Consider the following 24197-nt stretch of genomic DNA (forward strand, 5'->3'; position numbering starts at 1 on the left):
CGGGGGCCAGGGGTATCTATGTGATGTGCGGTCCCGAACCCACCGTACTTTTCGTTCCAGCCATTACTCGTTAGCATGAGGCCAGCGGTGATAGCCAAGATGAGGGGGCCGAAATGTGGGAACGTAGCAAACGCGATGAGGGAGGCGGAGGACAGAGGGAAAGGCGAGTGTGGATTGCGTGAGGATCACGGATGGTTTGCCAGCGGCACGAGAAGGATTGTCTCACGGATTGGTCGGTCACTCACTAAGTTACCTTAGTCTATGTGCCAGTGGACTGTACCGTACTGTACCGGACCTGATAAGTAATGTGATTACTGTACGGTACCTCTAGCCCTAGCCGGGTCCCGCCTCTCCCGTCGCGGGTGGCGGAGCAGCCTTTCGGATGCCGATGTGGTCTGAGTCTAAGTTGACAATGAGTATCTGGCCCGTGCTGGGCGTGCGTTTGGCCGGCACAGTTGAACGTGATAGGTGAGTGGGTCCTTGACCACTGCCCTGACAGGGATTCGCTCGAGCCGAGGTTACTGTCTGTATCTATTGTACTATTGGCAGGAGGTCAGAAATTAGCTAATGTAGTGTGAGTGAGGGGTTTCCTTTAGACTTGTAAAGTCTACTGTGTAGATCTACTTAATGTTACCCTTCCGAAAGTCGCCCAGATGGGCTTGAATTACTGTACCTTTTTACGGTAAATCCTATACCCATATACATTTTGCCATAAACCTTTTTTAGTCGGTGGTTTCATCAGCAATGATCAGATACAATCAAGTTTCCGGATGCTGAAAAGAACACTGATGGCCAGAATTCTACATTTGATAATACCTTTCCCTTGTTCTCTTATACTCGGGGTAGGGGATAAATAAATTACCAGGTGTTGTGTAACGAAATCTTTCCGCCCCCAGTGCTAGATAGATTAAATCATGCAGCCACGCCACGGCACTAATCCTGCAGAGCGCCAGAGCCTCGCCCTCTGCCCCCCCTACATGGGTGAGTTAATTAAGTAGTAGTCTCGGAAGAGGATGGCCATGGTCAGTCAGGCTGATTTTTGATCGGCTTCCCCCTCCTTTCGTCGAATGGCTTCGGTTTATGAGCTCCCTCCCAATCCTTCCAATCCGAAAGAGAGAGTGTGTGTGTGTGTGTGAGACGGTAGACAACATACGATGTCTTCTGCAGACACCGATGGCAACCAGCAACCGGGGCTCATTGCCTTTTGTGTGGTAATGCTCACATCAGCTGTAGCCTCGGTCGCCCTCCGCTGCTGGTCCATCTGGAGCTCCCACACTCACAGGTTTGGTTATGATGATGCCTTTGCCATCCTGACTTTGGTGCGGGCCGTCCTCCCCCCTTTCCACGAAAGAAGCATTGGGCATACCGATTGAGGAACTAACCGACCCCTTGAATCATTCTAGCCCTTCATTATTGCCGAATCGTCCCTTATCTTCTACTGGATCTCCCTGGGGTTGGGTCGTCATATCGCCACATTACCCGTCAGCCATCAACTCGCAGGTCCCAAGATCATCTTCGCGGCCGCCTTTCTGTACGATGCCAGCATTACCTTCCCCAAGTTATCGGTGCTCTGCTTCTACCATCGGATCTTCCAACGGGGCGGAGGCCCCTGGGTCCGCCCGACACTCGCAGCGGTGGGTGCCCTGTGCGTCTTCTGGCTGATCGGGTCGTGGCTGGCCACAGCCTTTCAGTGTACACCCGTCCGAGCCTCGTGGGAAGCCGTGGCCGGTTCAAAATGCGTCACGCAGTGGAAGTTTTTCACCGGGACCGCGGCCCCGAGTGCCATCCTGGATTTGATCATCCTGCTGATCCCGCTGCCTCTGCTCTGGTCGTTGCATATGACTCGGGCGAAGAAGGCCATGCTCATCGGCCTCTTCATTTGTGGGTACTCGTGAGTGCTCCCTCCCCTTTGTCAGAAGAAGGGAGAAAGTTCTCAGTCGGTCTAACAAGGGGCGTGTGTGCTCTCAGAGTGGTCGTCGTATCTGTCGGTCGCCTCATCACTCTTCTCAAGGCGGGTTCGGCCCTGGAAGCCGATCTCACCTGGACCACCATCGAATATATCTGTTGGGTGCAGTGTGAAGGCCCGATCTCGCTCATGTCGGTCTGCCTTCCGAATATCACGGACCTGGGGCGTCGCTGGCTCGCAAGAAGCGGAAGAACACAGCCGCTCCGGAACAGCGCCTTCTCATTATCATCATCCGCCAGCAAGCCAAGTAACACGGCGGACTTGCTGAGTGGCAAACGATCATTCCATCCTCTCGGAGAAGTAGCAGAAGAAGTAGATCGAGAGGCCATCCTCCTGGACAGCGGTGGCCCACAGAGAACCCCGAAAGATAGCCGGCATCACATTTATGTGAATACTACCTTCGAAGCAACACGAGATAGTGTCTAAATGCGGAGATTGCCTTTGCTTTTTTGTTAGGTGTCGTGACAGAATCTGCAATCTTTGGAGCAAACCATCGGCTGGGTCGATGTTTTGACATTCTCTGTGGCCGAACGGTGATAATCGTCAGGTCGTATCTAGAAATTAATACCTATACTAGCAGACTAGCAGGTCAGCGACGAAATGGCTTGGCAGCTGACAAGTACAGTACAGCACAAGGTCCTGTTCGTACCGATTGGAACCCACTTCGATTAAGCCAATTTCGAAGACTGTTGGCAAAAAGTGAAGGAGCGTTTCAAGTACTATGGCGGCTCTAGTAAGGTGCAGCTCTGGTCGGGGGACGTGGATGAGTGATGAAGTCAGCTGCGTGAGGGTGTCTGACCGAAGAACAATCAACATGGGCGTGGCGAGCGGTGAGCAGCCTGACTCAAGAGGCCTTGAGGATTGTCATGTTGGGAAAGGGGCTGCGGACCCGACCCGACCTCGCCATCCCCTCTTCCTCCTGGATTCTGGAGATGTCTTCATCCTCATGTCTTTTGGCAATCTTGTAGCAATCTTGTAGCAATCGTTTCCAGCAGCTCTTGACTTGGGATGCATGGCCTTGTCATCATAAATAATCATGGTAGAGGGTATATCTTCAGTTCGAAGGTAGTAAGCTGTTATCATTGAATTCATACTATCTTTGCATGCTGACGGCTACTGGCTACTATGGCTGAGAGATACTAAGTTGGTGGTTTATACCTTCTTCTTCCCACATATCACACTCTTCTAGCGGTCGCATTCTCTGCTTTGCTCTCTCAACATCTACTCCACCACTTGCAATTGCGTCAACAAGTCCGCCTGCACGTCCTTCAAGAATTCCGTCATCTGTTCAGGGGGGTGGAAGGCCTCGTTATACACCAGCCGAAGGGTCAATTGATCCCGAAACGTCCAGACAAAGACCACGCCCTGGCGCGACAGCATTTCCACCCCGACTCCGGCATGGGTGATACTGAACCCACGCTCGGGGGTGCCATACTCGCGCTGCAGATATTGTTCCATGATGCCCATGCTGCTGATATCGATGTCGCTGGGGGGCTCCTCCGGGGTGGGCAGATTGCGAATGACCTCGACCAAGATGGAGGCATACTCGCGGTGGCCCTGGAGATAGTCGCTACTGATCCCTTTCTGGTACTCGGCCTGGTACTTGCGGGCCATCTCCTCCCAGGTGTTGGAGGCAGGGTCCACGCGGGCCAACCAGCCGGAGGTAAATAGCGCGGCGGCCATCGCCGGGGTTGAATAAGGTGGAGGCAGGTACGGGCGCAGCGACTGTTTGATGGTGCTGGTGTAGTGGCGGCTCTGGTGGCGGTGGTCAGCAATGGCGCGGCGGAAGTTGACGGCGGCGAGACTGGCATGCACCGCCGCGGTTATGCTGATCCCGCGGGCTTTGGCGGCGGCCACGGCGGCGGCGGTGATGGCGGGTGAGAAGCGCAGCTCGGCGGCCCGTGTACCCGAGGGTACCGTCGAGCCGTCCCCCAGATACGGCACCCCCATCGCCCCGGCCGCCAGCGCAAAGGTCCCCACCGCCCCGTGGGCAATGGCTTTTTGCTCCTCGGTCGCCGTGAGGGGCATGTTGCCCGCTTCTTCCACGGGGGGCGCAAGCCGCTCTACCTCCGATCCCCAGGGAAAGGCCTCAAACGCGTCTTCGGGCCGCAGCTGCTTCTTCTTCTCCTCCTCTCCGCAGTGCGAGGCCATCAGGTCAACCAGTTGACCCAAAAGAAGGAGGCCGCCCACTCCATCCATCCGCCAGTGTGCGCTGTGCAGGAGCAGTTCACCGGTTTCGGGGATGTAGTACAGTCGAGCGTCCGGGGCTGGGGCAATGCGACGTATTACATCGTCGGCGCACTGGGCGTCGGCCTCGACGGAGAAGGTCTCGGAGGCCCATTGGCTAAGCGCATCGGCCGAATCAGGCACCGTATAGACGAGGTTGGTGTTGGAGGCGTCGGGATGCGCAGCCAGACTTGGGTGCTGGAAGCGCAGATGCAACCAACTGTAGCGGATCAGGGGTGGGAGAAGATCCGCAGTCGCAGAATCCCCATGAGGTTGGATGGCGACGGTGTAGTTGACGGCCCAGTGTTCCCGACCCAGGGGGTGGCCCGGGTCACTGACTAACTTGATAAAGGTCTCATTGGGGCCCAGGGGCCGTGTGAAGGTGTTGGGCGAGTCCTTGGCTGCAGTCCACGGCATGACTGAGGCGATGAGGGAATTTAATTGCTGGGTAATGAGGAGCGGCGGCGGTTGCTGCTGCTGATGGCCATGGCCGGGAGTTGAAATAGTGCAATGGCGGGCAACAAACACGGTGACTTGGAGACTTGGAGATTAGGATCAATTGGCTCGCAGCATTGATATCTGGCCGTATCATGCAATGACCAACAATGGGAAGGCCCGCTGCCACGGCTAACCCCTCAATCATAGTCTTATTCGTTTCCAGCAAGTCTCCGGTCGATCCTTATAAGTTCTTAGACACCGTAAGCACTAACGGTCAGCGCTAACGGTACGGCGTACGCGCTAACAGTAATTGAAAAGTACGTACAGTAACTTAACCATGCATGGCCCCATTACAGTCACGCCAGAGCCTCACAAATCGAATGATTTGGATTCCCAAAAGTACGTACTTCGAAGTGTCTTGAGTATTTAAACATAATAAAAGTCGGCGAGTCAATCAACTGACCAATCTGCTAAGACCCAACACTCACCACCACAAAAATCAATTTACTCTACATAGCCCCCCAATATGCAGGTGGAAGGTGTCGCGTTGGTCTTTGGTGCTGGTACATACGTCCTCATTATCGATGACTATGGATCGAAATTAAGCGAATCACAGGAAGTGGCATTGGGCGCGCAGTCGCCTACACTCTGGTCGCGCAGGGCCTCACCACTCTCGTCTGCGCCGACATCGATCTCGCTCACGCCCAAGAAACCGCCCAGTCCAGCTACAACATTTTCGCGGAGCGACGACCAGCCTACGAGGCGATCGCTTACCAGGTGGACGTGCGCGATGAGGCGCAAGTGCGAGAGTTGGTCGCCAAGACCAAGGATAGGTATGGCCGCATCGATATCTGCGTAAATACCGCCGGGGTACAGGACAACCAATCCGTCATATTTGCTGTTCCATGCTTGACCACATATGGACCACTAGCTAACCACATATCACTCGAGGCAAGAAAAAAAGACCGCCTCTGCCAACCAAACCGCAATTAGCGAGATGAGCCTAGAAGCGTATCGAAGCATGGACGAGGTGCACAACATCGGGTGCTTCTTAATCGTCCGCGAGGTGATCCGAGCCATGGCCAGCCAGGAACCGACCAAGTCGATTACCGGCAGAATGCGAAGGAACCAAACCCGGGGGTCCATTGTCATTCTAACCTCGCTGGCCTCCGAGGGGGCGTTTTTGGGTGTGGGCAATTACAGTGCCGCCAAACATGCGGTGAAAGGGTTGGTTCAGACAGCTGGTGAGGGTTCCTTCTTTCTAAATGTACCTCTTTCGCGTATTGTTGCTGACACTAAGAAACTGGAACCCCAGCTCTCGAGAGCGCGGGCAACGGGATCCGAATCAATGCCGTGGCGCCCTCGTACGTGTCCGGACCGATGATGGAGCAGTTTCTGGACCAGGCGCCGGCCGTCAAGGCGACGATGCTGGGGGATCTGCCCATGCGACGGCTGGCGGACCCGGAGGAGGTGGCGGATGCAGTGGTGTTTCTGGCGTCGCCGGCGGCTAGCTATATCAATGGCCATACTTTGGTGGTGGATGGGGGGACGTCGTTACAGTTGTCGAACCAACCATTTTCGTGATTGCCACAGCTTTCGAAACTTCGAATTGCAAGAGCTGTAGGGTCTTCTCAACTCCTTCCGTGACTGCCCCCGGATTAAGTACGGCCGCAGACCCTAACCTTTGGGCTAGTGGCGCAAGATTAGGCACCTCGTGACCCGATGTTGCAGATGGGTTAGAACCTTTGTCTTTTGCGCTCTATCAGCAGCCGGCTACCAACCAGCCTTGGCCAAGATGTATGCATGTCCCTACAGATGATCTGCGGTACGACAAATGTAATTTTTGACTCCGAGCGCTTGCCCAGTCTCGACGACTGTGACATCAGCCTCTTGCTGTCCGTATCTTTCAAGATGATGGCTCTCCATCTAAAAAGCTCGCGTCAATGGTGCCAGAACAAATCCTTTTCGGAGCATGTGGAGTGCCTGTGTAAAAATGGTCGCCTAGGATAGAAAGTCCGGATGTATAAGCAATGTAATAGTTATGACTGACTATATGAACATCCAATCGTCACCCCACTCATAGACATATTCGATCCAACGTCGAGATGACCCTTCCGTAGCTCGACGGGCCCAGATCTTCGCAAGCACTTTCAAGGCATTCGCCACATTATGGCAGCGCCACAGTGGCCACAGCTGTTAAAGCACAACCCACACAATGCCTGGAAAGAAGAAGAAGAAGAAGAAGAAGAAGAAAAGAGACAGTCACAATCTCATTAGAATAAGGATAGGACTAGTCGATCACAAACGAGAAGAATGACACCCGTCCTGATGAATGCCCCAAAACCAGAGTATCACCTATACTAGCTGAGCAGGAGGGCCGGTATGGAGGAGGGAGCCACAATGCTCCTCCACCACGGATATATATCCAGTGGCGGAATTGGAGGCAGCATCATTGCAACTTGTCTGATCCGGCCGCCGGATTTCGAAAGACCCATGATCGAAGCTCAGATAAGAGCCATCCGCAGAAAACCGCAGGCTCTGCGTCACTTCCGGGACCTCAATTAGCTGATGCAGAGCGCCCGTATCAAGGTCCCAGACTCGAATTGTTTTATCTTCGGAGGCAGACGCGAACAGGCGGGTTTTAGGAGCGAACACCGCATTTGTAAGTAAATCTCTATGGCCCCTAAATGTCTGTCGCATGGTCTTCGTAGCAATATCCCAGAGCTGAATTGAATTATCAGACGTTATAAAACAGATCTGATGACTATCTGGTGAGAACACTACGGGTGATTTCGCACAGCCTTTGAAGATGTGTATTAGATTCCACGTGCTGGTATCCCAGAGTCGGAGTTGGTTTTCATGATCGTCATTTCCAGATGCGATGAAGCGGGAATTGGGAGAGAATGCAACCATTCTCACTGCAGATCCAGCAACAGTGAGAATTCCGTGTGCAGTCCAAGTGGTGGTATCCCAGAGCCGCACAATCTTTTCCCCGGTCGCGTTATTTGCCATTCCGCAAGCCAGCAACCGGTTATTTGGGGAAAAGGCCATCGACTGGACCACAAGTGGATACTGTTCCAATTTCCGCAGTAAAGTGCCAGTGGAAATACTCCAAATGCAGAGAATAACTCCTGAATAAGACGCCAGCAGGCGTCCGTCAGGAGAAAATGTGACTAACTGTATGCACGAGTTTGACGGGCCTTGAAGAATGTGCTGCTGCGCCCCTGTGGCAACATCCCATAAGCGAATCGTCGGCCCCGAGGACAGAGATAATGGTAGCCTCCCATCAGGCGAGAGTTGCATTGAGCTAATCTCGTGTTCATGGCCTCCGATTCTTCCTGTGTGGCACAAGTCGCAGTATCCCACAGTCGGGCGGTCCCATCACCACTGAGCTTCGCGGCGTAGTTTGGACTAGATTCATCAACGGCTCCAAAACCAGCTTCTCCCACTGTTCTTTCAGTGATTTCACCGCAACATCAGGATCGCGGGAGACTGCCCCTCGTATGTCCGGAATCAGTTCGGGGATGCCAACGGCAAGCTGCTTGCTGATTGTCGTAAAGAGAAGCCTTGCATTTCCTCGATCCTTTTCGCCTCTCCTAAAGAAGAAGCTCGCCGCAGTTGAGCCATGAACATTCAACAAGTTCGCAATAGTCCGTGATATCGTTGACTTCCCTGTTCCAGCTTCCAGCCATACCATGCAGCCAGAATATACACTTTTCGTCGGGCGAAAGGGCCCACTCGGTGATTTGACGAAGAAGGTCGATTCTAGTGCCAGGTAGACATTCATCGTCATCTTGGTCTGCTGTATGCGAGTTGAACGCAGCCCCGGGCGCGATCGGCAGTCTATCCAGAGGGTCTTTCTTTTGGGCTATCTTTAGACAACTCAACCTTCATGGGAAGCTCGGTGTAACCTGCCTGTATAGGTACTGACCCAGTGTACCATGCCAGAATTATTTCCGATCTGTAACCCGGAGTTTCGACCATGAAATGAAACATTGGAAGCCCTCGTTCTAGACGATGGGAGGTTTGTAGCTGCAATGTGTTGCAGGAGAAACATGCGAGCGGCGGGGTAAATTCAGCCTGCAGACCAAGACAGGTCAGCCTCCTTGGCTAGTCATTTCATCATCACGTGCGTAGTCTCAGCTCATGATAATCTAGCCGGGAATTCAATTTTGCCTATAGAGAGAAAGTTCCTCGTTGCAGACGACAGTTTTGGTATTTACAACTTCTTTCCTGGTAGTGTCCAGCGGATACCTAGTTCAGTGGGCTACTCGGTATTATATTAAGGTGCAGGTGGACTCGTAGTATGAGTACCTAGACAGATAAGTAGTATGTAGACTTCTACTATCGATAATCCTTCGAAGTGTGCCTTGGATATCAAGAATAACATTGAAGCAACCAGGGAGATCTCCTCTGCTTTCTTGCTACTCAGGGATTGTATCCCAAATAAGAATCTTAAGTCGAAATGGATATGTAACCCGTACGAGGCATTCGAAAAATAAAAGAATCCCTAGTAAGTCACCTGCCTCAAGGATCTGAGATCGACCATAAACGCCTATAACCCTTCCGGTACCACCCCCCTCATCCTCTCCAGAATCCCCATACTCCGTTCCCCGCCATCCTCCGGAATAACAAACCAAGCAGGCTTAGATTCCAAGAAGATATGCTCTCCTACCGTCTCCGGCACCTTGCCCTTAGAGTTCCTCTCATCAACCGTAACAGCCACAATGCCCACCTCGTGTGATTTGGCATGGTAGACCATCGTCATGGGACTGTGGCAGTCACCACAGATCGTGCGAGTGGCATACTGGCTCAGATTGATCTCGACCAGACGGTCGCTCCTGGCCCAGTGAAAATGAGACGACTCCACGTTCGTGAATGCTGCGAAGGGAGCGCCGTGCAGGAGGCGGCACATGCGGCAGTAGCAGTATGTTAGTCCGTATAAGGGGGCGGTTGTGGTGTAGGTGGTTCGCTGACAGTAGCAGGTTCCCTGGACGACGAAGGGGTCCGAGGAGCGGTTCGTGTCTGAGGTTTGCGATGGTTGGTTGGTGGAGGTGGAAGAGGTTGACATGGTGGATTGTGCTGCTGGATAGTGCTGTTTATGGCGAGGTCAAAGGAACCAAGGCAAGGCTATGGTGCAGAGTCACAATGTGACACTATGGAGAAGTCTGCTGAGGGGACTTGCGTGTTCTCTACTGCAGTAAGTAAACCAGTTTTTGGTTGTAGATTGGTAAGCCAGGGGGTCATAACTAGTTAACTTTCCAGATAGATAACTACAAAGTATGACATCATCGCCCACAGGCGGGTGGCATACTCGTAGCACGGAGAAGGGATTGATCACCACGACAGCAAACGGGAGGCTGGCTGATAAGCAGAATGATATATGTGAGGTCAATCGGGCTGAATTATAGATGTAGGGTGATTATAGGACAGTCTGTAAACCGATCCTCAGCAAGGCCGCGATATATAGTCAGACGAATTGCGGAACGAGTGACGCAGAGGCTCGCTTCTCAACATCATATGCTCCAATCACCCTGTTCCTGAGATCCATGTCACAGATGATAACATTTTCTATGACCCGCTCTCCTGAAACTTGATCGCACAGTCTCTCGTTCCCGAAAAAAAAAGAAAAAATAAAAAAAAGAAAAGAATGTGTCGTTTTACCATCTCCTGCAACAGTGAGTTAGGATCTACACAATGGCAAAAGAACTCCAAGAGCCACATATATTCACATTTGCAACGCCGCCAGAAAAGGATGCACGTACGTGATCTGCGTACAACGGGCATTCAATTGAGCCTTCCTACCTGAGATTGCACACAGGCATATATCTTTTGCATCTTGTGGGCCTTGAGTACTATACAAGTCTTTCAATCTATCCAACCTTCAAATCCAGATCTACATCGTCTGGTCGTTGCAGCCCTTGGCCCTGCCAACGCTCCATCGCTGCAGTGAATAGCTGACCTGAACCTCCCTTTCCATACATCGGATAACCTTTGCCACGCCTCCACCGACTCTCTCTTGTTTTCACCAACCAGGCCTCTTCATCGTGATCGGACCTGAAGTCACTTTCGAATTAGGCTCTCTCTACCGGCTCGGGCCTGGCAGGGATCTTGTCTTCGTCATCTATGGCACCGCGGGCGTTGTGCACATGCTCCCTCGGGATGGAAAACGTCGTATGTCCTGGCGACCTTCCTCCTAGGCATAATGTTTCTGGCTGGGACATGCACACAAAACTATGTAGGAATTTAGGTAAAGGATGTTTACTAAATGAATAGTATGCATTGACCTATTAACAAGTAGGAACCATTATGCACGCACATGAATTGGACACAGACATGATCATGGAAAAGAAAAAGCAAAGATTGTATGCAGTTAAAGGGGGCGCGAGATGGAATACAAAAACGCATCAGCCAGATAAGGAACAAAGGCGGTTGCCAGTGAGTGATAGTGATGAGTGACAGTCGTGGAGGTGGAGGTGAAACATTCAAGCAGTGGGAGGAGTAGCCGGGATAGTCGGGGCTGCGGCAGCGGGGGTGGCCTTGGCTGGGGTACTGGCGGTGGCAGTAGTGGTGGCAGGCGTAGTCGGGGTGGCAGTAGCAGGAGTGGCAGGAGTGGACTTGGTGGTGGCAGGAGTAGCAGTGCTGCTGGGCGGGAACTTCAATCCTTCATTCACTCCAACCTCTAACGTCCGAGCAATCTCTTCTCCCTTGACAGTGTACACCACCGCCAACTTCTTCTTCTTGTCCATCTCATCCGGGAAGCATCGCACCAGGGGAAGCTTCTCCACGGATCCATAGTGCCCCCCGATTGTCTGGTAGATCGAATCGTCTTGCACTCGCTGGCCGCCCAGGAAGATGTCGTGAATCGCGATCTTCCCGAAGCTGTGGCCGTGGCTCAAGACTTTCTGGATCCCGGCAAGGTCATCCTTGAGGCCCTGGATCGTCGCGTCTTTTTCTTCAGCCCTCTTCACGAGCTCGTCGATACGGGCCTTATTGTCGCGGTCGATTTCTCCCCACCCACTCGCCATTCTCTGAGTTCGCGCCTTCACTTCCTCCAACTCCTTCGCATGCTGCCTCGCCTCCTCCACCGACTCCGCCTCTGCCTTCTGACGCGCCACCTCGGCCTGGATCTTCGCCGCCTCCGCTTTTTCAATTTGAATCCTGGCCATATCGATCTCGGTGTTCAGCTTCGATATCACCTTCTCCCACCCCATTTTCTCCTTATGGAGATGGTCGATTTCGTTCTGGGATCCCAGCTGTTCGTGGAGGTGTCCCTCCTTGAGCTGATTGTATTGTTTCTGAAATTCATCCAAGACGTTCTGAGCACGGTCCTTCTGCTTTGAGACACTGAAGAAGGCCTCAGTCAGCTCCCGAACCTTGGCCTGGGCCAATCTGGCTTGTTCCTGCCAGTCGGCTCTCTCACGGCGTTCCGCATACCGCAGCTCAATTGCCTGGACCTTCTCATCATGCAATTTCTTGTACTGCTCGAACAGCTCATGGTTGGTAAGATTGAGCGCTTGACCCCATTCGATTGCCTCCTGCGTGAAATGGCAAGCTAACTCTGCGCGTTGTTCCGCCTTGGAAAGCTTCTCCTTCAGGGTCGCCTTCTCGCGCTGCTCTTGCGCGTAATCCGCCTCGAGCTTCATGAATTGCTCTCGGATGGCTCGGTGCTTGCTTTCTGCGTCCTGCTTCTCCAGCTCGGCGCGAGTCCAGGCGATTTCAGCCGCAGTGCGTTGCTCCTCAGCGTGCTCTCGAGTAGAAATAGCCTCCTCAAGCTGCTTCTTGGCCACGTCTAAAGTGTCATTGGCGGCACTTGCCGCCTCCACAGCGTCCCGGATTTGATCCTCCAGCGCGCGGGACTTGGTTTTGAGGCCCTCCTTATCCTCCAATGCCTCCTGCACCTCCGTCCTGGCGTGGGTGAGTTGGGCCCTGAGCTCGTGGATTGTAGCCTCCAGACCCCGGATGAATTCCGCCTTGGCCTCGTGTTTGTGTTCCAGCTCTGCGACCCTCTTTCGCAAGGTCGAACAAGTCTCTTGCTCGCGCGTCAGTTGCTGACGCGCCTTGAGCTCGTCGAGCGCTGCGGCATTTCTGGCCTTGACAGCATCGGAGAGTTTCACTCGCAAGGAATCGACCTGGCTCACCAGCCGCTCCACCTCGTCGTCGAGCCGCGCAACCGCTGCATCCCGGATATTGAGGAGTCCCTCCGCTTTGTCGGACTCCAGCACCGCGTCATCCCGCTCCTTAACCAGCTTGATCAGCTGCTTGCGAGCGTGGGTCAACGCGTGGCGCACGGTCTCGATTTCTGCCTTGAGCTGCTGATGGAGTGCGTGCGCCGCCTTGCTGTCGGCTTTGGCGAGGGCCTCGGCCCGCTGCGCCAGACTCAAATCGTCGGAGAGCTTGGCGATGGTCACCATGAGGCCTTCCGAGTCGGCCTGGGCCTTCCGAAGGTGCTTGGTCATACTGGTCCGGAGTTTAATGTAAGCTTCATCGGAGGTGTGCTTCGTCCGCTTGAGCTCGAGGATATCTTGCATATATTCGGCATCCTGCACATGCTCTGTCTCAACATGATGAACCTCTATCTTGTGGAGCTGGTGACTGTTGACAATATTGGACTTATGAAGTTGACCTGCGATCCACTCAATGGTGGCCGCATCATTCAAAATTGCCGGGTTGTAGTCCAATACCCTCAGCACATCTGAACTTCCCTCCTCAGTGGGGAAGAAACAAATTGGTTTGGCGACAGCCAATTCGTCGCTGAAACCATCTACCTTGCCGTTGGAATGGCCGTTGGCGGGCGCCTTGACGGCACCATTGCCATTGGATTTGGTCAGGGCCATGGTCGGGCTTTCAACGCTTTTGGCTGGCTTGATGGCCCCATTAAGCTCTTTGGTGACAGGGATAGGAGTGATAGGGACCTCAGGTTCGTTCAAGATAGCGGGGGCCATGGCGTCAATGAGGATGAGTTCAAAAGAAAGGACTTCAGAGAGATTTGTGTCGGGTAAGGAAAAAAGGGATGAAGATTGTAGTTGAAAGATCAGAAAAAAAGCACAAGATCTGGTGAATTGCAGAAGTATGATGGAACAATGTGGTAAAGAGATGGAATGCTCGCTGCTGAGTCTACTGGCATGAGGGAGGATTTGCTAGGCCCTTTATACATTTTGAGGTGATTGCGGTTTCGCTGATGTGAGTGAACGAGGTCATATTTTTTTTCTCAGCTGAGCGCATTCACCGTTGCTTTGGTCTGAGCATTCTTGCTCAGCTGTGATCTTCCAGCTGGTGGAAGCTGAGGAACGGAGTGGATGCAGGAACTTGGGGTGGCGGGATTAGGGCTCGTCGGCTCGATTTACCCCATGGTTTGTTGTATACGGGCCGGGCCTCGTTGCCCGTGCAAAACCCCGCCTCCACCCTCGGAATTCTTCAGTTCCTTCACCTGTCGCCCCTCGCTTGTTCTTGCCATATTATCAATGCTTCGCCCACTGCCCTCTTCAGCTTCCGCCCAATCCCGCCTCCTTTTCGGAGGGGCCGCACAAGTCGACTCAAGCCGAGCGGCAACAACTGTCCGTCCAATCGGTGTCATGTTTAAATGGCCCATGTGGCAGCCATGGGCTTCTGCGTGCGCCAGTCCCTTCAGCTGGCTTCAGAATGAACGCGTCATGCAGAGTTCCCGTGCGAAAGGTCTTCCGACGTGAGAGACTGACAGTCCCATCTACCTCATCCTACTAGTCCCCATCACATCGAGACAAGTATATTATTTGGAATCCCCTACCCTCGGCTTGAGTCCTCGGGATTAGGTTTCCAAACCAAGCAAATTGCGTCGCATAATATGTTTAACGAAGCCTTGATCTTGCAGCGTGATTTGTCTGATGGTTGTGGCGGTCTCGCTCGAACCGTCACCAAGCGGGAGCTGAAAAGGAGACTGGCAATTTTAAGCGCGGTGGCTCTCACCAGCTTTTGCATCTAGCCGAGAAACTACACATCCTGTAGCCAGTGGATTCGCTTTTCGTGTTCGAAATGTGTGTGCGGTGCATGAGGTCGTGGCGGGCTGATGTGATGGGTATAACAAAATAGCCGTTGCGGTTTAGAGCCCCAGCAGTGAGAGCAAGCCCGTCCACTCGCAAATCGACTACCATTTCAAGTGATACTCTGATCCTCCGGCCTCCGGCCGAGAAACAATCAGCTCTAATGTTACCATGTGGTGGATCCACATGGCACTTGGGCCTTCCGTGCGTCTGGTGCATCTAAGAAAAGCAATACTAACAACTCTAGCGCGCCCGCGTCCGGGTTCCGATTGCTCTGTTGCGCAAATGCATGACAACTGTTGGATGACATATGGCTAGCCTGTCGCCTAATGGAACTTGGAGTTCCTGCTAAGTGTGCCCCTGTAAAAACAAATCGCGCTAGACGGACACGAACTGTCAGATCTGTCTAAGCATGGTGGAAGGACTTCAATGGTTTGCTTCTCTTTCGGTATTGTTATGCGATTCGTCACATTTAGCAAACAAAAATCCACAATCACCTTGACTACCTCTTGGGACTCCTAGTTCTGTCAAGTCGCGCGAGGCTAAAGTGTTCCTTGCGCTTCGAGGTGATAAGGGTGGTAAATGAGGGTCTCTCATTCTTCTTGTCTAGGCGACTGACTCCACATCCCGTCGTGGTCGTAATATCATCAATCAATTGCCGATGGGAAAGGTTGTCAGGGGCAGTATGGTAGTCTTATCTAAGGACATACTACCAGCTAATCCTCTGGAATTGTATCAGGTGTTTGTATCTTCTTCTCCCTATTCCTCCTCCTCTTCCTCTTCCTTGAGTTTCTCCTTTTGACTGCTTCTCCTCCTTCTCCTCCTCCTCCTCCTCCTTCTTCTTCTTCTTCTTCTTCTTTTTCTTCTCCTCGTGATGCCGACCATTCAAGAGAGTAGAGGAGAGAAAATGCTGCGTCAATGAGTTCTCCACGCACTAGGCACATGATGCCGATCGCCCAGCGTTGGATAATTGTTATGTTAAACCCGCCCCCATCCTTTCACCACGAGACCCTTTACATCTAACCGGAAACCTCCTTATATGCTGCCCTAGAATCCCTGAGACATTCACAAGGTTGAAATTCGATATGGATCTTCCAGCCATGCTATCCCGTTCTCAAAAAATATGCAATAGCGACTTACACCCCCGATTCTGTCATTGCTCGCACTGAAATCAACTCTACAGACGACTGGCCCCCTGATTCTCAGATCCATACACAAAGGTCGAGAGTAAGTGACTGTAACGTGACGAAACTGGTGCAATGGCCCGGGCCTCTCAAAGCCTCCGGTTACTGTTCTGAAATCTTCGCTCATACCACTGTGTATCGGACAATCTACCCCAGTCCCGTACTCTCCTGCCAGTAAGACGGAGACGGTACTCAAAGTTCCTGTTGATTTCAGTGGTGGGCTTGATATCGATGGATTAGCTTTCCTACAGCTTCCGGGGCAGGATCCTTGCCGCCCTTGAGCGATAAAAATACTGTGGAGACCTTTTCTCCCCGTCTTTCTGTCGGGTTTGGTTTATCTGTTGAAGATACAATCGCCTTGAATACTTCGTTCATCCTGCGCGTCCGGTCTTTGATCTTTGTTCGCACAAGTTTCTAGCCTTCACCGCATCGCCTCGCCGCGTGAAAATACCAAGTAGGCTAAAACAGTCAATTAGATAAGAACCGGTCTTGATTCTGTTCACCTCTATTACTCGTACAACCCGGCACGGCAACCTTCATTCAGCCTTGTCTTGGCACAATCCCTGTGCAGGCGCTAACTGAGGCGGTGCATGCTAACCCCTCGCATCTTATAAGATGTGCATGTTTATGTCCTGCCCCAACAACTCTTCTTCTATACAAAGGCGCAATTCAGAAATGCGATCACGATGTTCTCAAATCTCATCCACAAGCCAAAGACCTTTACCCCCTTAGTACAGGAGACAGCTACCTTGGAAAGCGACCCCGCACAAGATGGAGAGAATCATCACGCTCACCCCTGGCGTCAAGCCTGGACTCCGACTATCCTTCGCTCGGCGACATTGATCGCGTTTGCACTTCTCTTTGCCGCGATGATCGTGGTCATCGAGGTCTTGTCTTCTGTCTCGGCCCAGAATCAAGGTCTCAGCACCAGCGAAAGCAAATACCATTACCTCTGGACGTATGGTCCGACAGCCGGTAGGTGCTCCGACAGCTTTCGTGTGCACCGAGTGGGAGGGCGATTGCTGATAGAGGGTTTTGGGAACAGCCCTGACGATCGTAGCCGCACTATGGGGCCAGGTCGAGTATCGCACCAAGCAACTCATGCCCTGGAGGGCGATGGCACACTCCGGGCCCCAACCTGCCTCGCGATCCCTCCTGCTGGATTATGTCTCGGACTGGAACGTGATCGCACTTTTTCGCTCGATGTGTCACGGCGATTGGGCGGTGATACTGGCGATCTTCGGCACCTTGCTGATCAAACTTCTCACGGTCGCTTCAACGGGTTTGTTTATGCTGCAGAATGTCTGGATGGAGAACGTGGCTGCTGAGCTTCGCCTTCAAGCCCGCTTCGCAGGGCTGGGGTATAATGGGAGTCTGGTGGATGGGAGTGCCGCGACTCTCGTGGCTGGAGCCCGCTGGCAGCAGTTGCCCTACCCTGTCGGCACGACCGAGGAATACGCCTTTCAGCCTTTTACGGCGAGTATAGGTACTAGTAACGATGGGTTGATCTCCGGAACGGTGGATGTTTTCTCTGGGGACTTGAACTGCCAGGTTGCAACCGTCGCCAACTGGACTGAGGGCTGCACTTCGTCCGGGTGCGAGCAAACTCGACTGAACATCACCCTCAGTACCAGTACCTCGTCCTGCACGGGTGGGTATCGTTTCCCCAGCTTCCAGAGAAGCTACTCCTCTGCTGGGGGCTTCTACGCAGACGTGTTCTCGGTTAGCTGTGTTGATGCAGAGAATGATCCTCGCGTGGTGGTTGCTGCAGCGCACTGGACCGCCAACAAGACCGAAATCCACGGCTTGGTCTGCAGCCCGTTGTACTCCATTGCACCACGCTCTGTCTCGCTACGCCAGACTAACCACAGTGTGGTTAGTATTGACCCACCCCCACATTCGAACCACACCACCCAAAGAGTCCTTGCAGACGTGTCGCCAGCAGATCTAGGGGTAGGGTTTGTGTCCTCGTTGACCGCCGCAGCCGATATCCTTGACACGCTGGGCTATGTCGATACCTCGACCAAAGGCTGGAAGACTGCGGAATACAACCTGTCGGACCCGAACAGTACTTACCCCAGTGCATTCGCGATTATCGCGAATCTGACCGCGCCGCACCCCATGCGCGATTTCCTCAATACCTCGCTCTTGGAGAGTGTAGCCCGACCCATGTTTGCGGCAATAGCGGCCCAGGTGGCAAAGCAGTATCTCCTCTCCTCGTCGGATACGTCCTTCGAGGGTACGTATTCGGCGTATGTCAACCGATTGCTCGTGAAAGAGCTTTCTGTGCGACTGATGGAGGTGACATTGGCTGTTTTGATTGTCGTCGCTGGAGCGTTGTGCTTCTTCCGACCGGTTTGCTGTACGCCCCGAGACCCAGGCACTATCTCCGGGCTGGCGAGCATTCTAGCACAGAGCCCTGCTGTGGAGGAGCGACTGCTACGGAGTAAGAATGGGACGGAGATTGCGGAGGAGTTGAATGGTCGTCGCTACCACACCCAAATCACCAACGAACGCAATTGTCTGGGCTTTACTATCGCAACTGATAAAACGGCTAATGAGAGTATGCGGACTCGGATCACCTCTGGGCCTATGAGTTGGTGGGAGCCGATATCCGTCTCCGTCTCCTGGCGGGTGATTACAGTTGCGCTGCCTCTGCTTGTCATTGCTGGGCTAGAAACGACGTACCAGATCTCGTCTCGACACAACGGGCTGGGCACTGTGTCTGGGGAATACATTCGGTATACTTGGGTGTACATCCCCGCGGTAGTCATGCTGGTAGTGCGCATCTTCTTCGACTCGATTCACTTCTCGGCTCTCGTGCTGCAGCCTTACCTGGACCTGCGACGCGGGGGGGTCACTGCACCACGAAGCATCATGGAGAATCACCTGTCCAGCCCGACACTCGTCTCATTCGTCAAGGCCACCCTACGCCGACAAGGTGCCGTAGGGGCTACTGCAGTCGCCGTGCTACTGGCCCCGATCCTCACCGTGGCCGTCAGTGGACTATACCTCACCCAGGAGATCGCGCACTCCCAGGCGGTCTCCATCGCTCGTGTCGACAGCTTCAACACCACCATCGACCCACATTATTCTACCTCCAGCAATGCAGGCGTGGGGCTGACAGGAGCCCTGGTCGTTGCAGCCAATCTCTCCTATCCTGCTTGGACTTACGAGGAACTGGTGCTGCCGACTCTCAGTGAGGCATCTCTCACCAGCAAGCAGGGTCCTGTACAGTACCGCTCCGCCAACGGAAGCGTGGACCGTTCTTCTGTACTGCAGATGACGCTCCCCGGTCTCCGGGCCCGTCTCGAGTGCCAGATCCTCGCCGAGGACACAGTGTACAGGGTTAAGGAGCCCAGCGCGCTCCTTTCCGCCTGGAACCTCTATCTAAACCTGGATCCCAACTGCAGCCAGAATATGTCGTCCAGCTTCGCAGTTAGCACTGACTACCCGACCATGAACAACACCTCATTCGGCTCGTTGCAGTACATGAACCCGAGCGTGGCGATGGGCCATTGTCCTACCTTGATGGGGTGGTACGGCGTCTTGACGGCGAACTCCACGAAGGGGCTGCAAGGGTTCACCTGCGATCCCTATGTTGACCGGGTTGATGCCGACGTGACATTGACCCTTCCAGGTCTACAGATCGCCGGGGCAACCGCGAACGAATCGTCCCGCCGACTCTTCAGTGCGGAGTTTGCGTCGGACCTGCTGTTTCCTAATTATCTTCCGCAGGCGACCAACAACGAGAATCAGGCATTTGACGAGTTTTTCTCGGCCATGATCCACGATCAGAAGACCCTCGCGGTGGAGGATATCACTGGCGCCACCGGCGATCCCTCGCACTATGCCGCCGTGATCAACGCAACTCAGCACCTTTACCGCGTCCTCATGGCGCAAGGGCTCAACGGCAATTCGCGGGTCTTCTCCGCCAATGCAACAACGCAACGATATTCGGGAACGCTTATCCGGCCTAATCGGGTTCGGCTCATTCAGAACGCAGCGTCGACGAGGATTCTCGAGGGCTGTCTGGCTGCGATGGCGCTCTCGGTCCTGGTTGCGTGTTACTTCTTGCAGACCAAGGAGGTCATCCCCGTGAATCCGTGCAGTATTGCGGGTGCGGCCTCGCTGCTGGCGGGTTCCGATCTGGTCAGGTCGGATGTGCTGCCGGCGGGGTCGGAGTGGTGCGGTGATCAGGAGTTGTTGAGACGGGGGGTCTTTGCCGGATGGGTGTTTGAATTGGGGTGGTGGGATGGAGGGCGGTTCGGTGTGGATATTGGGAGGGCAGAATGAATATTTTGATGCCCTGCCAGGTAGGCAGCCGCTCTTGCCTCTACAATCCCCCACTGCACCCCCAGCAACAATACCACCAAGGATGATTGTCCACCACCCTGGGCTTCGGTCATGTCAAAGCTCTCCGAGATAATACCTTGAGGGTAGCGATCATAGGGTAAATCGAATTTCTACCAAAGAGTGTTTGGAAGAACATTGTTCAGAGGGCAAAATAACATCGCCTAACCCTGCTACTGCCGAAGTTTTGCTCCGAGAAAGCGAGCATGCATCATCCCCTTCGGCCCTCCAACAGGAACACCATTTCCCGCGTCTCACTTCCTCTTCTTCCTCGAACCAAACGTTCTCCCCTTCAGCCCCACCCAATTATCCCCTTCAAGGTACAGCCCATGCTCCTCGACCAACCTGGCAAACTGCTCGTCCCTCCCCAGCACCTTCAGATCAATCTGCAGCAACCTGGCGATGATGGGCGCGAGGTCATGCGCGGCGCAGACCCGGAGCTCATCCCCGCCACTACTCATCGGCCGCTTCTTGCGGTGGAGGCGCTCGAGCTTCTCCCGGAGTTTCTCCTCGACCACCTGCTCCACCGTCCGGCCGTGCACGCCGCTCGCGCTGGTGCGCTTGATCAGCTGGGCCTCGTCCCAGGTGAAGTATGGCTTCCCGATGTAGTACGGGTCGGCCACTTTGCCCAACCGCTTCTGCGATGCGGGGTGGTTGAAGTTGCTCAGGTCGTGCAGGAGGACGTGGATGCGGTACCAGAGGGTTCGGGAGGTGGTGGCTCCGTGCTTTAGGTCTGATAAGGTGGGCGGAGGGGCGAGAAGGGATTGGGATTGGGGTGAGGGAGCGGAGGGGCCAGTCACCTCCGTGTCAAGGGAGGCACTAGCCATGATGGTGGACTGCTGGTGAAGGATCGAGATGCTCCGTTTCAGGGCATTGAGGTTGGATAGCATTGTTTTGGGATCTGCAGGGGGTTATGAGGGGGTTGGGACCGTGGAGAGGAGTCCGGCGCGGAGGTCTGTTCCGACCGTCTGTTTTCATGGTGACGCATGTTGGTTCCGTTGACATCTTAGGGTTGGGCTCTGGGTCGGATACTTGGGGGTTTGCTGCGGGGATATCTTCCGGGTGACTATTCTGTCTTGGTAAAAGGATGAAGCTCTTCAGCTGTTATCCATTCATGGAGAATGTAGGTTCTAAGGACTACCATCCGGGGCGGTTGTGGGAACGCGTTGTGGGAAGCCTGGACCTGTTATCCAGGATGTAAAAGGTGTACTGTGCAGGCAGTATAGAATCCTAGTGGTTTGTGTTTCGTCGACCGCCCAAGCAGCATGAGATTAAACTCGGCTGGTAGCAATAAACAATTAATGCTAGTAGAGCAGGTCAATCAAGATGGTATCATGGTGGATGGAGGGATGGGTCTCAAATCTCCAAGTTGTGCTTTCTCAAGGACACTTCGAACTCGTTGTTTGGGTGGTGATGTCCTGCGCTATCACATTACTCGGACTCAATAGTCAGCTGTTCTTCAGTCCTATTCGCTTCTTTTTCCCCATTCGTTCAACCTATGTTAGGCCTTCTTTTCCACCTGCGAAGACTTTTGTCTAATTGCTTCCAAGTCTAGGCTCTGCTATCCTTCAAGCCAAGGCTTCGTGTCGGAAACCCAATTACTCCGTCGGGGGGTTAGGAGGGTAAAGGAGAACAATATCGCATAAGCTAAAATTCCTACGTAGAAGATATATTTTTTATATGGTCATATCTATCATCAGAGAGAAAATCCTGCCGGGAGTCTTTGTGCTCTATAGAAATGTTTGCTTGAGCTTATGCCGGCGATCGATAGTGGGATGCAGGCGGTGCATTAGGGCTCAGCTCGAGGCCGATGGGCAGGTTCCAGACAAAGAACTCGTGCCAACATCCTGGTTCCTGCATGCGTCTACGTCCTGACTAGGGGGATTTCAGGTCAATTCTTGTCTAGATGGGGACTGTTCATTCAGCCAAGCGAGAGCCCGGCAATCGACCATTGACAGCCACTTTGGATAGACTACAAGCCATCGCCATATTGTGGTCCATACCGAGGAGAGAATAAGAGTACAAGGATTGATGCTCGAGTAGTCCATGATGCGAATACTAAACCTATCTTCTACGCGTTCACTCACCACTCACTCGCAATCCCTTTCAGGAACTTTCCGCCAAATGCACCTAACCTCTATTCGATGGTCAGAGGCATCTACGCCGGCCAGAATAGGCGCTTATCGGTCTGAGCCTGGATAAGAATTTTCCGATCGATAAGTGCCCGTCAGCGCATGAATCTAGAACATGGAGGTTGGGTTTCGCGCCTCGCTCACTAACAGTCAGCTTTGCGCCGATCACCGTGAGGGATCAACATATTCGTTCGGAGTAATTCTTTGTGACGGGCAATAGTTTTTCACTAGCTGCGGCTACTCAGCCAAAGTCAACTTTTTTCGATCACTCATCCAAAATCCGAATACCTTCATCATCATCGCCCTCGATGGCCAGGACCGGGTATATATATCATGCCCGCAACCCTACCGGGACTGTCTCGTCACCTTCATTATCCAGGATCAAGCAGGTCAACCATTCTTTTCTTCATTTTCTTCTGCCCTTCCTCTTCTCCTCAGTTTGTCGACCCGTCATTCTCTTGCCCTTGTCGACTACACGTTAGACACTCTTTCAGCAATGAAGGCTTCTTTCTTGACGGCCCTCGTCCTGGCCGCCTGCACGGTGGCGAGCCCCGTGGGCCAGCCTTACGCTCGCGACGGTGAATGTACTTGCCAGCCCATTGGCGATCATGGCTCTGGCTCTGGCTCTGAGCCGCCGCAGCCTGCCCCCGAGTCCGAGTCTCCTGCTCCTTCAGCGTCCCTCTCTCCCGGTGGCTCTTCATCCGGTGTTTCTTCTTTCCCCGGCGATCCGGCGCCTGCTTCCTCCCAGCCTGTCACTCTTTTGGGATTCCGACCAGCTCCTACCGCTACCGCTACTGTGCCGTTGGCTTCATCGTCTCCGAATGCTGAACCTTCTGGACAGCCTTCGGGTCTTCCTGGATCCACGGGCTCTTCTGATCCGTCTGGTCCTGGTGGCTCCGGATCTTCCAGCCCGTCAGGCCCCTTGAAACCCTCTGGTCCAGCCGGTCCTTGAAGCTCCCTCGGCGCACCCGGCGGTTCTCAACCATCTGGAACCGTCCCCTCCGGAGCTAACTCCTCGACCCCGTCGGGATCTTCGTCGTGCGAGAGCGGCCACTGCCACGGCACAGGTCATCTGATTCAGGATCTGGGTCCTCAAGTCGATCGCCTGTTGAAGGTCGTCGGCAGCGGCACGGAGGAACTGTTCATCCAGTTGAGCGATCCATTTGCGGACCTGTTGGCCGGACTCGGTTTGGTGGGTCTATCTCAGCCCGTGGGAAGCCTCCTCAGAAGCGCCTCCAGCATCGGTGAGCTGGTGTCGGACCTGGGTCAGCCCGTGGACAACCTTTGCATCGTGACGGGCAAGGGTCTTGGTTTCTTTCTGATCGAATTGGACCACCCCGTGGCTGATCTCCTTCGCGGGCTTGGCCTTGATGCGCTCGCTCAGCCGGTGGGAAATGTGCTCAGCGACATTGGCAGCAGCCTCAAGCGTCGGACTAATGTCTCGAAGCCGGCGGGTCTGCTCGAGGAACTGGCCCCCGTGGTGGATTGCATCCTTCAAATCACCGGCGAAGACCTCAAGCCACTGCTGATCCGTCTGAGCAACCCCGTGGCGCAGCTCCTGATCAACCTGGGCTTGAACGAGGCTGGGCGCAGCGTGGGCCAAGTGATCCGGTCAGCTGCCTCAGTGGGCGACCTGATTGCCAACTTGGGACCGGTGGTGGATTGCCTGCTCACGGTGGTGGGTGAAGACGGTGGTCTCCTGCTGATCAAGCTGGATCCCGATGTTGCCGCCTTGGTGTCTGGCCTGGGGTTGCCGGCTATCGGAGTGCCCGTGGGTACCATTGTCGGGGAGCTGGGAAATGCTTTGTAGAGTGGAGAGCATCTCTGGAAAAGAAAGGGCGATCACCTATGTCACTTCCCCACATTCACTTTTTGTATT

The 24197-nt window shown here is 53.8% G+C and overlaps 7 protein-coding genes across 7 annotated transcripts; 4 read left to right on the top strand and 3 right to left on the bottom strand.

Annotated features, from left to right (window-relative positions):
• Positions 1-1154: 1154 nt before the first annotated feature.
• ASPACDRAFT_43563 (uncharacterized protein) lies at positions 1155-2392 on the top strand (the record flags this gene model as incomplete). The annotated part of the gene is made up of 3 exons (XM_020201283.1): positions 1155-1319; positions 1404-1891; positions 1969-2392. The coding sequence occupies 3 exons, from the start codon at positions 1155-1157 to the stop codon at positions 2390-2392; spliced, it is 1077 nt and encodes a 358-aa protein (XP_020056266.1).
• Positions 2393-3068: 676 nt separating this feature from the next.
• On the bottom strand, positions 3069-4902 carry ASPACDRAFT_119807 (uncharacterized protein). The gene has a single exon (XM_020196280.1). It carries the CDS (start codon positions 4607-4609, stop codon positions 3188-3190), a length of 1422 nt encoding a protein of 473 aa, XP_020056267.1. The 5' UTR covers positions 4610-4902; the 3' UTR covers positions 3069-3187.
• Positions 4903-5156: 254 nt separating this feature from the next.
• On the top strand, positions 5157-6214 carry ASPACDRAFT_52476 (SDR family NAD(P)-dependent oxidoreductase; the record flags this gene model as incomplete). Its single annotated transcript, XM_020202622.1, has 4 exons — positions 5157-5193; positions 5247-5500; positions 5595-5874; positions 5946-6214. 4 exons carry the CDS (start codon positions 5157-5159, stop codon positions 6212-6214), a joined length of 840 nt encoding a protein of 279 aa, XP_020056268.1.
• A 2817-nt stretch (positions 6215-9031) lies between these two features.
• On the bottom strand, positions 9032-9895 carry ASPACDRAFT_119817 (GFA family protein). The gene has a single exon (XM_020196281.1). It carries the CDS (start codon positions 9699-9701, stop codon positions 9186-9188), a length of 516 nt encoding a protein of 171 aa, XP_020056269.1. The 5' UTR covers positions 9702-9895; the 3' UTR covers positions 9032-9185.
• Positions 9896-16519: 6624 nt separating this feature from the next.
• ASPACDRAFT_52477 (DUF3433 domain-containing protein) lies at positions 16520-20215 on the top strand (the record flags this gene model as incomplete). The annotated part of the gene is made up of 4 exons (XM_020202623.1): positions 16520-16564; positions 16613-16808; positions 16879-20120; positions 20150-20215. The coding sequence occupies 4 exons, from the start codon at positions 16520-16522 to the stop codon at positions 20213-20215; spliced, it is 3549 nt and encodes a 1182-aa protein (XP_020056270.1).
• A 225-nt stretch (positions 20216-20440) lies between these two features.
• On the bottom strand, positions 20441-21013 carry ASPACDRAFT_60749 (uncharacterized protein; the record flags this gene model as incomplete). Its single annotated transcript, XM_020203590.1, has 1 exon — positions 20441-21013. One exon carries the CDS (start codon positions 21011-21013, stop codon positions 20441-20443), a length of 573 nt encoding a protein of 190 aa, XP_020056271.1.
• Positions 21014-22814: 1801 nt separating this feature from the next.
• ASPACDRAFT_60750 (uncharacterized protein) lies at positions 22815-24128 on the top strand (the record flags this gene model as incomplete). The annotated part of the gene is made up of 2 exons (XM_020203591.1): positions 22815-23253; positions 23386-24128. 2 exons carry the CDS (start codon positions 22815-22817, stop codon positions 24126-24128), a joined length of 1182 nt encoding a protein of 393 aa, XP_020056272.1.
• Positions 24129-24197: the final 69 nt, after the last annotated feature.

The sequence above is a fragment of the Aspergillus aculeatus genome (genome assembly GCF_001890905.1).
Source record: "Aspergillus aculeatus ATCC 16872 unplaced genomic scaffold ASPACscaffold_8, whole genome shotgun sequence".
NCBI classification, from domain to species: domain Eukaryota; kingdom Fungi; phylum Ascomycota; class Eurotiomycetes; order Eurotiales; family Aspergillaceae; genus Aspergillus; species Aspergillus aculeatus.

Coding starts and splice junctions, on each gene's coding strand:
- ASPACDRAFT_119807 (XM_020196280.1), bottom strand. CDS start 4,609: ATGCCGTGGACTGCAGCCAAGGACTCGCCCAACACCTTCACACGGCCC.
- ASPACDRAFT_119817 (XM_020196281.1), bottom strand. CDS start 9,701: ATGTCAACCTCTTCCACCTCCACCAACCAACCATCGCAAACCTCAGAC.